This window comes from Sprattus sprattus (assembly GCF_963457725.1).
Source record: "Sprattus sprattus genome assembly, chromosome: 7".
Classification (NCBI taxonomy): Eukaryota; Metazoa; Chordata; class Actinopteri; order Clupeiformes; family Clupeidae; genus Sprattus; species Sprattus sprattus.
In genome coordinates, this window is record NC_137926.1 from 20765994 (window position 1) to 20781700 (window position 15707).

At 43.4% G+C, this 15707-nt stretch overlaps 1 protein-coding gene across 1 annotated transcript; it reads left to right on the top strand.

Moving 5' to 3' along the window:
* The first annotated feature begins 1593 nt into the window (after positions 1-1593).
* Positions 1594-14631, top strand: st8sia2 (ST8 alpha-N-acetyl-neuraminide alpha-2,8-sialyltransferase 2). Its single transcript, XM_080841604.1, has 6 exons — positions 1594-1890; positions 4557-4613; positions 5417-5557; positions 5680-5937; positions 11537-11830; positions 13814-14631. Exons 1-6 carry the CDS (start codon positions 1793-1795, stop codon positions 14100-14102), a joined length of 1137 nt encoding a protein of 378 aa, XP_080697730.1. The 5' UTR covers positions 1594-1792; the 3' UTR covers positions 14103-14631.
* The last annotated feature ends 1076 nt before the right edge of the window (positions 14632-15707 follow it).

The following is a 15707-nucleotide window of genomic DNA, read 5'->3' on the forward strand; positions in this document are numbered from 1 at the left end:
GCGTCAAAAAAAAAAAAACTGAGCAGAATATTTTTGAAAAGTGTGTTCTGGGTGGTATTGAACCTGCCCAAATCTTCCTTTTTCATCACAGTACTTTTTGCCTCCGTATTTCAATCAGTGCAATAGATTAGTGTGAAGGCATTTGTTTGAAAGGGGCCTTTGATGAAAAGCTGTTGACATATTATTTTTCAGACTCATCCTTCCTCTTTTGTCATATTTTGTCTTGTCTGAAACATTATGATTGCTATCGCTTCCTATTGTTTTTCAGCTCCATAGGAATATAAACATGAACAGACTGAGTTCCTGGGTGGTTCTGTGGGTAAACGGGATACAGTAAAGAAAGGCTTTATGGTATGCTGGAGAGTGCCCTCTTCCATCTCAGGAGAGCTGATCACCCTTTTCTTAACAAGCAGACAGAGCAAATGTCAGCATGTTTTGAAAAGCATACCCTTTGCCGCGGCTGTCAGAAGTCCCCCTGTATCATGAGCGATTCACAGTGACCTTGCTTATTTTATGAACTTCTGTAAGATGTGCAAAAGGCTGGAAGGCGTATTTGAAATAACATCCCTATGCACAAACTGGTATGTCCTGTTCTCCTCCCATAATCAATAATGCTGTTTTTTTAGTCAAATCCTTCAAAAAGCATTAAACTCATAAGCTAAGCCCTCTTAACTGTAGGCCTATACTTGTGATTGTGTTCCAGCAAAAATAATGCAAAAATTGCATCCAGAGACCGGTCTTTCAGTGTGGAAAAAAACATTGCTTACAAATTATTTCCATGAATTGTAGCTTTGAACAAGAACAGATTTCAAACCACAGCTGCAAGCTCTCACTAGCTGGACAAACACAGATAATAGCTGACAATGGAACAGATCTTGCCCTGATTCCTGCCACGCAGGATCAGTGCCAACATATGCTGCTACCTGAGAGAAATGGCAGACTCACTCAACGAATGGAACCATGGCTGTAATGAAGTAAAACAATGTTTGACTGACAAAGTGAAGTGTGTTTTCCAATTTAGCAACACACTGAATTAACATCATTAATTAGTGGCACGGATTGACCTATAAAATGCAAACTAAGCTTGAGTGACAGGGATTTGTTACAAAAAACGCAAGAGAAGCCTACAGTATATACATAGCTAATCGGATTCTTATCACTTTATTCATAAAACTGCTTCCAATTAAAGAATACCAGCCTTGTCTGCTGTCCTCAAATAATGCCTAGCTTTTAGTAATTAAGGTGATTAGTCGTATTAAAAAATGTCGGTTGTAATTCTTTTCATTGCCAGGGCAGGTTGTAGCAGTGAATCTGATAATTACCGACCTAACACACGTGATGAGTTTATCAACGTGATTATCACGGAATACATTAGACAAGGCATGTGCCTTTAAGGTGAGGGGACAGTGTCATAGTATCGGTAAACCCTTGTGAGACTGATGTAGTTGTCTCAAAAGTTTAACTAGGGAACAGTGCTGTGGATGAAAGCAGTCCAACCCTGAGAGATAACCAGGCGAGAAGAAGGCAGCCGAAGAGGGGGACAAGAGACTGGCAATTGTTCCATCAGACTGATGCGGTCCGTTGAAGGGAACATTATCAGACATAATAATCTGAATCAACTAACGAACAGACCGCAACCACCCAAACTCAAGTCGATTGATACCAAAAACAATCGGAATGAGATATATGCGACTGACTTGCGCCCTGGAGATGAGAGAACACCGTGCGCTGTTAACGAAACGATAGTTGGTTTCTTTCTTCAAGGGGACTAGGAACCTTTGTTGATCTAACCATGCCTTTTGAATTTCGAGCGCTGCTTTTCGGAATTGTCACTATGTTGGTGATATTTTTAATTATTGCTGACATTTCTGAAGTGGAAGAAGAAATAGCGTAAGTATGTTATAATTAACCTTAAAATAAATCGTTAAACACGTTTAACGCCACGTGCAGACAAAACATTAATGGGATTTTAGTGTTATGTTTCATTGACTGCGTTGATGTGCTTTTAATGAATAAGAAATGTGATTAGCTGATGTATATTGAGTACTACTAAGTAATTAGACTGTTGCTTGTGGTTCCTCTAAGCATTAACAACTTCAGTGTATTATCATAAATGCCCTGCACCGTTAGAATCAACAGTGCAGGCGCCTTATTGCTGTGTGTGTCTGTGTGTGCGTGAGGTCTTGAACAGCTGCTTGAAGTTGACGTCTAACAGGAGCCCTGGGGTTAAACATGAACATGAAATTCACAAAGTATTTCTGTTAAATGAACAAAAAGAGTGAGCCTACATTTTTCAGAGCTTGTCAGCCACAGAATAACAAAACAAAGCATTGCTAGAGTGAAATTATGTATGCTAAGGACCTTGAAGATTCTCTATATCTAAATCAGGTAGGAACAGGTATGACAGGCTACTGCACACCTTGAGCCACCGTGACCTGTTCAAACTGCCTCCAACGCTGAATCAATAGCATCATGCAAGCCACAGTAACAGAGAAACCCTCTGGCACAGTGACAAATGGCAAAGGCAGTGTGTGGTGGTGTGGTTCAACACTTCAGTATTCTGTTTGCTCTTAGCTCCATTCAGTACATGCTGGGTTTGTTAGCTGAGAGCAGAGAGGGGATTACTGTTTGATTTGTTAGCAAGAGGGAGAGCAACAGCCTGAGGACAAAAATAAATAAAACTGTCAGCCTTTCACCAAAAATAATTGAGGCACTTCAGCTGATACACCCTATCTTGTGAAAAACAAGACGTCCTGCTGAATGAGAGATGCAACACAAACACTTGAAAAATCAGACTTCTGAGGTTTAGGAGAACAGTTCTGGAGAGAAAAAAAAGAAGAGTAACCACCTCAGGCTGTTTGCTGAATGCAGATTTAAGCAGCAGCTGGCTGCCAATATGATCCAAGGACAGTTGCTTGTTTATTTATGATAAAATAGTCAGACTCTGCATTGTTGTATTTGATGCCTGTGGTAATTGACCGGTTTTGTCTTATTTTTGCACAGATAATTGAGGAATGGCATGTTCCCGTGGTCTGTCACGAGGGACATCGAACAAAAGGCTTCAGACTGCATGTTTGCTTGCCAGAATGATTTGTAGGGCTAGATGCAATTGTACATTTCCTAATTAGGATTTTTACCCTCCATTGGGAACTGATTGGTGGATAAATTTGGAGCTAGCGTCATTATTCCCAAACAATCTTTTTTTTAATCATGCTGCTCGGTCATTCCAGGGCTTCAGTGTGAAAATATCAGGTGTGTTTGTAACTTTCCCCCTGGCAGTGCACAGCATGTTTTGTCATGAGGAAGTAAACGCATAATTTCCCTAGAAGATTCCATTTCGAAGGGATGCCTTGAACCCTGATTTCAGACAATCAAGACTGTCTTAAGAGAGAACAGACCATCTCAGCTTTGAGAGGGGAATGAATGGATAATCAGTTAGGTGGTAGTAGGTGATGTTATGGAGTTTTTCTGTGGCCATTTGTCTTGATCGCTCCAATCCGTGTGTCCAGTGTATAAATAATAGCCGTTTTGTTGCCCTGTGAGTATCAGACATGTTTAGCTGGGAGAAAATAGCCACCTGTGCCATATATTTCACATATATCAATGTCACTCAAAATATCCAATACCCAACTACCCAGCTTAAGTATAATTGATTGATTTGTCCTGGCTGTTCACCAGCTGCATGACGTGCAAGTGTACCAGGTCCTCCTTTATCTGTAGAAGGGGTACATCATGTGGTCTTTGGTGCTCGACCTGCCACTGGACTTCAACCAACAGACTTGGGCTACTCCTCAACAAGGGGTGCTCAGTGTACTTTTTCATCCAGACATAGTGTCCTCTATCCACATATACAAACCTGAAGAGCTTTCCACTCATCCCCTGAACTGGCCGTACCCACATTTATCCCATTTATTGTAGTCAAAAGCACATGCCAAAGACTAAAGCCAGCGGTCTGTCTATGAGTCATCCCCTCCCCTACTCTAGGTGTTAGTTTCTTAGTTCTTTTGTAGCTTAGCTGGGTACGTCTTCCTGGCTGTATTTGCCATAGATGCTGCTGGTACGGGTTGCCTGCCCAAAGTACAAAATGTTCTGTTCTTCTGTCTTATTCCTGTTTGTAGGTTGGGGTGATCTGCAACTGACTGTAGGTAAATGCAACCATCCACAGGTTAAACCATCTCCACCTCTCAAGGGAAGCCTGCTGCTGATTGCAGAGGCTGCACCTGTCCAGCACGCCTTTCAAATGATAATTCTGTCCTCCATCTTGTTCTGAAGTCTTACATCAATGGTATGGCTGCTCTGTTTTGTGGCGCCATCTCTGTGATGTAAGACAGTCAGTTCATATCTCTCATATCAGTCTTATGAGTGCATTTCTCATTTAAATACATATTGGGGGATACACAAGCCTCCGACAACCTCAGTCACTTTTGACACCTAGAATCAAACTTGGTTGAAAATCGGCCTTCACCCATGCCACTTTCTGTGATTGCTTTCCCAAGGCTCATAGCACAGTGTAGGAATTTTTCATTACCCTGACTGTGTGTATTCATTTTCCACAGGAACATTGGAGAATCTCAGAAGTACTATTTGCACAGTTCTGCTCCAAAACTCAACAGGTCTGTAGAGAATATTTCGTCCATTGTCCCAGCAGACTGGGGCACAAAACAATTGTTCATTTCTAAACGATGTAATTATATTTTGGAGATTTGTTAGGGTTTTTTATATTTAGCAGTAGATGGTCTGGAAGAATTTTCATAAAAGTAACTTTAAGTTTCTAGTTTCCATAGAAACATGTCAAATGTGCTTGCTATTGGGAATGCTTGGAGATTGTCACAATCCATTCAAGTCACCATTTGACCATCACACTGTCTTTATTGTAATCACCTTGATACGGTTAATACGGTTGCATGTAATTGTGATCCATATAATAACCTAAAGTATAATATCGTTCACTTGGTTAACAGTATGATTTGTCTTTTTTGTTGTCAAAATAATGTTTCTAGAACTAGAACAGTTATGTCATTCTGAAAGGACTAAAGCGTGTTTAGTAGCATTTCAAGTACACGTTGTACAGTTGATTACTATGCATTTGGATACATATTTCAAAACAGGAGTAATATGAACAGACAATATCAGGTCAGATTGGCGTACAATGCAATAGGCAAACAAACAGTCTGGAAAGCTAGAAATATTGGTGAAAATGTATGTTTTGTTGTTTTTACAACAAAACAACACATCGCACCATTATTTTACCTGTACATGCTTCAGATGTTCTTCTCCCTTTGTTAGGCGCTACTAAAGCAACACCTCCGCTCCGCAGCTTAGTGCAAGACTTCAAATTCCACACCATTGCTTGGCAGAGACCATAGTGTACTGCTAATGCTCGTTGACTTTTTCTCTCCTGTTATCTTGCCCTCAGAAGTACGGTGTTGGTGCCTAGCTCCGCTCCTGTCGTGAAATCCAAGGGAGACAACAGCTCCTCAGCTCAGCTTGCCAGAAATGCAACCTCTGCATCCCCTCCAGAATGGACGTTCAATAGGACACTCTCCAACATGATCAGGTACTCAAACTCTATCTCACAATTCACTTACAAATAGTAAACAGACTTGAATAAGCTGTAGTATTGTATGGATTCGTCCAGCCTCAAGAGATAAACTCTAAGAGCATATCTTTCTCATTCAGGAAGAATATCCTGAAGTTTTTGGATCCTGAGAGAGACATTTCTATACTGAAGGGAACTCTGAAGCCTGGAGACATCATCCATTATGTTTTCGATCGCCAGAGCACGATGAACGTCTCTGAGAACCTGTACCGTCTCCTGCCCACGGCCTCTCCTATGAAGAATCAGCACCACAAACGCTGTGCCATCGTTGGGAACTCGGGAATACTGCTCAACAGTAGCTGTGGGCCTGAAATTGATGCGCATGACTTTGTCATCCGGTAGGTTTTTAACACAATGCACAGTGATTTCAACCTCCCTACACTGTTAGGACCGTTAACCATCCTCTCTTTGATCACTGAACAGTTTTCGTTTTTTAAATCTGTCCTTTTTTCAAAAATGGTTCTCCAGAGATGTTGAGTGCAGTTTAAATACCTGCTAGGCGTATTTGGCATTTTCTCAAGCTTCTACAATCCTTTGAAAGTGTAATGAGTTGCCGATGGCAGTGGCACTTTTACTGGCACAATCCGTGTCAGTCACACACACTCAGCCTGGACTTGAAGTGTATGAAAAGACAGATGTTAAATGAATGTCGTGCCCATTGACAACCCTCTTCTCGTGTGCATTCTAATTAAAACAACCCTAGAAAAGCAGCCATCTTGGAGGTCATGCTGACTCGATAATTGTCCCTGTCTTTGAACAGCATATGAATGACAAGCCTGGCTGTTTTTCCTTCTTCTTTTGTACTGTAAAGCCTCACTGTCGCCAACCCATTCACATCCACCCTGTCAACCACCCCACCCCACCTCCCTCGCTCCCCCCCTCGCCTCTGCCTCCAGGGCACTGAGGTCGGTTCACCCAGGTCTCTCAGGGGTCTAAATCCAGCCACTGCTGCTTCAGTGTCTATCCCAGTGGAGCCGAGGGCAAGGAGTGGTCTAGTGGGCTGGTCGGAGCTCGAGCACGTGGTTTAGTCTGAGCAGCCAGTGGGGAGAAAGCGCATTGAGCTAATGGGGCTGTGGGGATTTGTAGGGGTACTCAGGCAATGAGATAAGGCCTGTGCCTGCGCGTTCTTCCACAGCAGACCAGCCCCATTCTCATTTTTACCCCCCCTTTTTTCATTTTCTTTTTTTTCTTCTCCACTCCATCCTCACATCGCCCTGCTTTGTTATATGCAGGCGCAGCTGCTGGTTCATCATCTCCTTTCTCAGCAGATGGTCATCTGTGTGAGATGAGAGGTAGGGGTGAGGAAAGGAGGAGGGTGATCGGGCGGTGTTATGGGAATCCTATTAACAGAGCTAGTAAGATACATGCTCAGTATAGTTTGTTGGTTAGTGTGTGTGTCTGTGTGTGTATGTGTATGTGTGTGTGTATGTGTGTGTGTACATGTGTCCTGTGTGTCGGTGTGTGCGTGTATGCGTGCTTGTGTGCGTGCGTGCGTGCGTGCGTGCGTGCGTGCGTGCGTGCGTGCGTGCGTGTGTGCATGCGTGCGGTAGGGGTTAGGGAAAAGAAATCAGGAGGTGTATGTGAATGAGGGTATTATTAGTAGAGTGAGTCTGACTGATTCCATGAAGCTGTCATGGTATGCATGCTCTGCTCAGTGTGACCCCACATGGTGTCAGTGATGGAGAAAGACAACTCATGTGACCAAGAGTGCTTTTGTGAGTTTGGATTCTGGTGTGTTCAATGATAAAGGTCAGCAGGGCCCTGGAGCACCTTGCCCATCCCTATGGCAATGGGTTCCTAGACAACAGCAGTGTCAGATCAAGGACAAAATTGATTCCAGGGTTTTGCATTCCGTCCCAGTGTGTGTGTGCTCAGCCCCACACTACATATGGTGTGTGTAACATGGATGACAGAGGTGATGGGTACAGCTTCAGTAGGAAGGTTGCTGTTGAAGAGTGTGGGGTGATGAGTTGCTGAACGTTTGCTTTGTTGTTGAGAAGCGTTGCAGGATATGCACCTGCTGTGAAACATACACAATACTTTTACCTCTTTGATATTCTTCACCCAACAGCTTTTTCTGTTCTTTTTCTCAGTCTCTCTTATCGCCTCCTCTTTCCTCTCTTCCCCCTTTTTAGTCTTCTCCCTTTCTCCTCACAGTACTCCTCTCCTTCTCTCCTCCTCCAGTTTTCCTCCCTCTGCCCCTTCCACCTCCAGGACTGCCCAAGGATCTTTCATGTTAAAAAGAGGAGTTTTTCCCATAGTGGACCACTGGCTGTTTTTTTGGAACAGATTTTTTTGGAATTGATTTCTAAACACCTCCATCTTGTAAACTCTCATTGTGAAAGGAACAATATGAACAAATTTGAATTGGGAATAAGCATTCAAGTAATTGTTTTGTTGCTTAATCAGTTGTATCTTCTCAGTTTCCCTGGACAAACAGTTTGTGCATGTTCCTCCACTTGATAGTATGATGATTGTATGTTCACATTGTTACCAGTGAGAAAGATTGTAATCACTATTACAGTTGGTAAACAAACAGAGAACAATGCAGTTGTACCAGATATTGAGAGGCTTTAGTTTGATCATTTTCATTGGTGAGGCACTGTAGAATTCTCATAGTTTTAATGAAAAAAAAAAAGAATAGATGAGGATCTCCCTCTGGATGCAATCTTCACATTGAAAAGGGCAAGTGTGACACTGACCTGACAATAAATGGATCTAAGTGATCTGCTTTAATGCCAAATGAAAATAGGACCTTTGATTTACAAATCTGTGTAAACAAACAATGTAAAAAAAAAACAGAGTTTAAAGAGTGAAGAATTTTTTAAGTTTGTCTTTTTTCAGGTTTGTAGCAAAGCAGTGGCTCACATCTGGTCTGGCCTTGTGACGTACAATGTATTCATAACAATATTAGCTACTTTTGTCCCTGCACTCATAGCACATTAGCCTGCGCCTGTGAGAAGGTGAAATCCCCCCCTTATCACCGTGACTCAAAACGAGTGTGACCCTAGTGTGGGGTGGACTCCCACGCCGCAATGGTTGGGTCCGGGCTGCCCCACAATAGTGGTCGGACCCGGTAGAACTAATTGGTTTCAATAAACCCAACCTGCTGCCCTATTTAAAGGGTGCTTCTATTTCAGGGAGAACTTGAGAGAGGCCTGAAGGTTAAGCGCTGACCTGCTGTGAGGTTTAGTGTTTCTGTGTCTAGCTGTGTGGACACTGTTTGCCATGTTTTGTGCCGTTAGTTTATGTACTAAGTTTCATGCTTAGTTTCTGGGCCTAGTTTGGTGCCAAGCAGGTGCCTAGGGTGCCTAATGAGTTACTGTGAGTACTGTCAGTATTGCGAAACATGTTGTTTATTTTGTGTGCACTGGTTTGGGGTTGATGTAGAGAATCCCCCATGTACGTAAATAAATAAGAGATATATTTTTATATGAAGTCACCGTCTCCTGCACTGTGTTCTTTGTGGGGTGGCCTCGGTCCCTCACAGCCTTACATTAGATTTAAAATAGATTTTGAGCTTCATATCATATTCATCAAATTTGCTTGTTATGCAAACATACATATTGACACCTACCTTCAATATAAGAATCCTCATGCGGGGGAGCACAGCCTGAGACACTTCAGCTGTTAAAGAACCCATTTCCAGGCGTTCATGAATGAGGCCCATTGTTCATATATTTTCTACAAAAGTTATCAAGGTTCTGAAGAAACGTAGACACTTTGCGACCCATTCAAAACGACTCTGCTACTCACTTTTGGCATACAACTCACCATTTGAGAAATCAGAATCAGAATCAGATTTTATTGGCCAAGTTAGTTTGAACAAACAAGGAATTTGACCTGGTGAACTGACTCTCATTGTGCTTACACATAATATACATTACAACACAATACAAAAACAAACACAACACAATACAATACAAAAAACTAAAACACAATACAATACAATACAAAAACAAACAGTGCAATGGTCTATGAAAGTTTGAGAAAGTATATACAGGAGCTGGGAATGTACAATAGTGCAAAGAAGAAGTGGAGAGTGCAAGAAGTGCAGGGATAAAAAATATATGCTACATGGATAAATATATATGTTACTATGAGTTGTTCAACAGTGAGACGGCGAGGGGGAAGAAACTGTTTTTGTGTCTGGAGGTTAGAGATCTGAGAGATCTGTAGCGCCTACCAGAGGGGAGGTGTCAAGCTAAAAAGGCACCGGATGCCAAAAAGAGCCCGGGTGACGTAATGTTGACTTTCGAACGCCTCTTGAGTGACAGTTTCTATGCCAACGTTAGCATTACGTAATCCGGTCACCACGTAGGCCGGGCGCTTATTAGCTTTAAGTCTCAGAGTCGTTCGAAAGCCATCAGCTACTTTTTAGTCGCTTAATATTGTGCCTTAACGGACACTACGCACCCGGACACTTTTTAGCTATCAGTCAGAGAGTCTCAAGAGTTGTTCGAAAGCCATCAGGTACTTTTTACACGCTTAATATTGGCTGCCGGTCTTTTGTAAGTAAGCACACATCAACAGGTTTCGCGCGCTAGCATCTATATTGCTAATGGCAATTCCTCCTTTTGTGCGACAATATTAAGCGACTAAAACGTAGCTGATGGCTTTCGAACTACTCTTGAGACTCTCTGACTGATAGCCAAAAAGTGTCGGGGTACATAGTATCCGTTTAGGCACAATATTAAGCGAATAAAAAGTTTTAGCTACACCTGCCTGCTGGTAACCTGTAAGTTAGCAATGTCCGCTAGCATGTCAAAGCTAGCAAGCCCCCGTTGTTCTTTAGTAAAATGTTGTGCAAACAATGCCCTGTTTTGTTCAAATTTAATTGTGGGTGCCGTCAGATATGTCTTAAAATCACAACACATTAAGGACTTAATTTCTTAATTTAAGCACAACAACAGATGAATAGCTTCAAGCTAACAAGATAGCTCGTTACACTAGCACGAGCTAGCTAATGAAATGTGCTTACTTTGATACTATAACCAACTAGCGAATCAACCACTTTCCTACCAAAGTCAAACATCAAGCACATGGTTGTTTTGGTTGGTTTATTGTAGGTCAAATACAAGCAAGCTGGTCTCAGGTAGCAAAGTACAATGCAAGATGCTCTGAGGTAAATCGCGTTAGGGTGACGTATTGGCGTTGGCATAGCAACTGTCACTCAAGAGTCGTTCGAAAGTCAACATTACATCATCCGGGCTCTTTTAGGCATCCGGTGCCTTTTTAGCTTGACAGAGGCGTTTGAAAAGTTTGTTTCCGGGGTGTGAGGGGTCTGCAGTGATTTTTCCTGCCCGTTTCCTGACTCTGGCGGTGTACAGGTCTTGGATGGTGGGCAGGTTGGCACCGATTATCTTTTCGGTAGACCTGACTGTCCGTTGGAGTCTGTTCTTGTCTAGTTTGGTGGCTGAACCAAACCAGACAGTTACTGAAGTGCACATAACAGACTCTATAACTGCAGTGTAGAACATGATCAGAAGCTCCTGAGGCGCAGGAAGTACATCCTCTGCTGGGCCTTCTTGATGATGGTGTTCATGTTGGGTTCCCACTTCAGGTTCCTGGAGATAGTGGATCCTTGAAACTCCCAGAAAAAAGGATTCAACAGCCAACACAGTACTGCTGAGTATGGTGAGGGGGGGAAGTGCTGGGGGGCATGCATGAGAAATGCTGCATTAGAAAACTCAAGCCAGGATCTCGCTCATAAAAGTATGATCTATCCTTGTCAGCAAGAGGTAAAATGGGAGATCACTACCTGGGTTTTTTAGTTTTGCCTGTAGGCCTGTCTTGCCACACGCCCTAGGCAATATGAATCAATTGCTAGGCTGTGCATATATCAGTTTATATTGTCTCTGGAAGTCACACACAGGTAATGCGGTTCTGCAGAGGTGCTGGATGTGACTGGTGTCTGTTCTGTGCTGGGTCTCTCAGGTGTAACCTGGCCCCCGTCAATGAGTTCGCTGCGGATGTGGGCCACCGCACCAACTTGGTGACCATGAACCCGTCAGTGGTGCAGCGCGCCTTCCAGGACCTGTCCAGCGAGGAGTGGCGTCAGCGGTTCGTGCAGCGGCTTCAGGACCTGAGCGGCAGTGTGCTCTGGATCCCTGCCTTCATGGCCAAGGGGGGAGAGGAGAGGGTGGAGTGGGCCATCCGGCTCATTATCATGCACACAGTGAATGTGCGCACGGCCTTCCCCTCGCTCAGGCTGCTGCACGCTGTCAGAGGGTAAGGAGACTCTGTGTCTGTGTCTGTGTGTGTGTGTGTGTGTGTGTGTGTCTCTGGACTCAGCCATCCGTCTCATTCTCATGCATACGCTTAATGTGAGCGCCACCTTCCCCCGTCACTGTGGAAGAAGCATGCTGTTAGAGTGTGAAGATAAAGAGAGTGACACTGTGTGTGTGTGTGTGTGTGTGTGTGTGTGTGTGTGTGTGTGTGTGTGTGTGTGTGTGTGTGTGTGTGTGTGTGTGTGTGAGTGTGAGAGTGTGAGAACCTTGATGATTACACACACCCTGGAGGGACATTTATCCCACAGCTTTAGAAGCTCTCAGCAGGCTATTTTTACCTGAGCTTAATGCTACCAGCCACCTGCATTCACCACAGGTTGCTACTGCCTAGAGTAGACCAACAAGTGAAACTTGCAGCTGCACACGAGTGCCAGACTTCAAAACATCAGAGGAGCCGAAAATAACAAACTGTCTCATAATGTTGGCGGTTCATTTTAATGAGACACATTGAGTTTTAGCTCTCCTAATCATTAAAGTCTGACCTCCCTTTTGGTTTATAAAGAATTAAACATCTCTGTATACCCCATGCTGATTGATATCTCTCTAACACACTTTAAGGCTTTAATGCTGTCCTCACTCACCTTTTGTCTGTGGTCTACACAAGAAGAGGAGGTTATTTGTTGCTGGATATCTTGCCTAATGCACAAGTATGGTTTAACACAGAGACAAAGTGGTATACATTTAACTAACACTTGCTTGATTCTGCCATAAAACCAGAGGAAGCCATTTCAGAGTCCTTTTCTTTCAGACATTTTGTTGCTCCCGTAATGGGGACCTGAGCCCCACTGAGCCGCACAGGGCCAGGACGAGCCTCATTTATATAGAATGACCTACAGTGAAAAATTCATATTTGTTCTCGGTCTGTGGCTATTCTTTGTTCACCTCATTATCTTGGTGTTATCCAGCAGGCAGTGCCCATAGAAGCCATTTATCAGTGATTGGAGGTGAAACGGAGGTCTTTCTTGAAAATGCAGACCTTACGTCTGACTGAAGCGAGTGTGGTAAAGGTCAGGCGTCTTATGCCACACATTACCCCAGGCGGTTCAGGTTTTTTTTTGAGTCGTCTGAATGCAAAGGTGCTCTTTAAATAGCTCAACCTTTGCCCCGTTCGGAGCAGTGAGATACCCCTTGTGCAGTGGTGGCATGGCTGCTGGATTGCTAACAACCACAGCCAGCTCTCCTCAGGGCCAGCCGCTGTTGTCATTATTGTGTGGGGGGCCCTATAGTTCAGGCTGTGAGTGAGAGCACCAGATGGGGGCTGTGGTGATCTATGCCCCTCTCACCAAAGGATTCTATTACCCCCACATGGAAGCTCTTCTCTCACCTCCCCCACCTCACACACTGCAAAAGACACTCTCAAAGACACTCACATTCTGGTGAGTGAAAGGCACCACATGGGGATAGGGACCAGGGTGTATTGTAGGGGTTTATTTAAGGATGAGTGGAACGCCATTGTGAATATAAGGCCAGTGAGGGTTCAGTGCCTTATAATGGATATTGTTGAATGATCATGGGCTTCTCTTTTTAAGTGGTCTGGCCACAGATGTTTAACTATGAGGCTTTGTCTGAATGTGTGTGTAAGCAAATAATTGGCGAAGTTATCAAAACAGGATGTCATCACATTTTGAGGAAAATATGCTTTGTACCCATAGGCTTTATTGTTCTTCTTAATAAGCTGTTGAGGAAGTCTGCCATCAGTTGTAAAGCAGTGTTTAATTTTTGCCGTAAGTGTAAATGTAAATTTGCGTAAAGTTTGAAGAGTTAAATTAGTTAAGTTATAGTGATTGGCTGACCAGTCAGTCTGAGACAGCCTGTGCCGACCCACCTATTCACCAACCTTCTCTCTAAAGCCACCAGTTGGCCAGTCGGGTCTGAGGCAGTCTATAGATTCCCTTACTTAACAACCAATCCCTTTTCTCCACAGCTATTGGCTGACCAATCAGGTGCAGATCAAGCGTCCCACCACTGGCCTCTTGATGTACACCATGGCCACGCGCTTCTGTGACGAGATCCACCTATACGGCTTCTGGCCATTCCACCGCGACCATCAGGGGAACGTGGTGAAGTACCACTACTACGACACGCTTACGTACCAGTTCACGTCTCGCGCCAGCCCCCACACCATGCCGCTGGAGTTCCGGACACTGAGCACACTCCACAAACAGGGGGCGCTCAGGCTTCATACCAGTTCGTGTAGCAGCCCTGCAGCTTGAACCCCCCCACCCCAAAAAAAACATGCATTGCCGTACCCAGAACTGCTGCAAGTTAAAAAAAAACATCACATTGGGGCAGTCGGCGGTGTTTTTTTTTTTATTGGGATGAGAGAGTGTTTTTTAAGGAGGAGCACCTGTTTGTATGCCAGCTCAGACCCACGTTAGTCGGATTTGGGAAGACTGTTTAGAATAGAGTAAATGCCAGCTTATTGTTCTGTCCTGAAATGAGCATTTTGGCTTAATATTGTGAAATGACTTTGGCCCTCATGCCAGGATATTGGTTTACATTTTGAGTGTACCGACTACCAAAAAAGGGATTTGCTTTGTTTTTTGTTTGTTTGTTTGTTTGTTTGCTTGTTTGTTTTTAAGCATTCCATCTTTACTGAACGTTTTAGGATGCCAGTTTGGTGCTGAAATTCTGTACAGGGTACACAAATTATATCAGCAAGGTTATGTTGTCTGACTGAAAATGTAGCCGTGGAAGTAAATGTGTCTGTTTGTAGGTACAACTAGGTTGTATCGGACACCCAGACAGGAGACACTTAACCCATCAGACGCCTGAAGTGTATCTGCTGAATATACACAATGTTTACTATTTCTTCAGTGTCGAACACAAAACAATGACAGAACTTACTTACATGAAGCAACATGAGCACACTTTGAAGGTTTGCTAGCCTCACAAAATGTATTATTTCAATATCAGTCATTTCACTGTTTGTTTTGTAAGCCACTGAGAAAGCTGTGCCTGCAAAGTTTACGTTTTCCCACTAGAGGGAGCTGTGTTAATGAAACACAAACATGTTGATGGTCCATTTGCCAGCAATGCTTTTAAGATGTGAAGAGTCGTTTTACAAGTGCCAGTTTTATTCATCTTTGAGGTCTCTCTTAAATGACACGGCACAGCAATGTATTGACAAAAGAGAATGTAACTGTATGTTCGAGAGCTTATTTCTAAATATGCCACTCCTACAATGCATCCTCATTGCTCACAGTGAACACAAACAGAGGTGCTCACATACCCACACGTACACACACACATTTTAATGCACACACACAAGCACAGAGACACTGACACCAGTCTTTTTTTGGAATGCAGTGTGGCGTGAGATGAAAGTCTGTGTTGCTATGTGACACCACTGAGTTAATTTCCTTCTTCCAGATTCCAGATTAAGATGGAAAAGCTAGACACGTCTGGTTGAACAGGTTAGACAGTTGGCATAAGGAAGTATACCACATCCAAACCAATAAGACCTATTGTAGCTCTGTGACTGGGCACCTTCGGAATATAATATGTGTGCTAACTGTGGGGCCATGCTCTGGAGAGCCCGTTTGTGGCATGCAAAGTCTGGGAGATTCAGGAGTCACTGGGAACACACCCAGCTGTTCACACAATGATATTTACACAGTCCTTCAGCTTTTCTCCAAGCTTCCTGCCACTGTTCTCTTAGGCACTTATTTATCTTTCAAAATATGGGTTAAGTTCAGTTTACTCTTACGCCATCGTCTTTCAAGAGTTTTTTCCCAGCAATTTTATTGTCTGCCACTGTGAAAATCTGTGACTTTTAATTTTTGAGCGTTTGTCATCTTATATTAAAAAAAAAAAAA

Coding starts and splice junctions, on each gene's coding strand:
- st8sia2 (XM_080841604.1), top strand. CDS start 1,793: ATGCCTTTTGAATTTCGAGCGCTGCTTTTCGGAATTGTCACTATGTTG. Junction 5,938..11,536: donor GCGCATGACTTTGTCATCCG/GTAGGTTTTTAA, acceptor TGGGTCTCTCAG/GTGTAACCTGGCCCCCGTCA. Junction 11,831..13,813: donor CTGCTGCACGCTGTCAGAGG/GTAAGGAGACTC, acceptor TTTTCTCCACAG/CTATTGGCTGACCAATCAGG.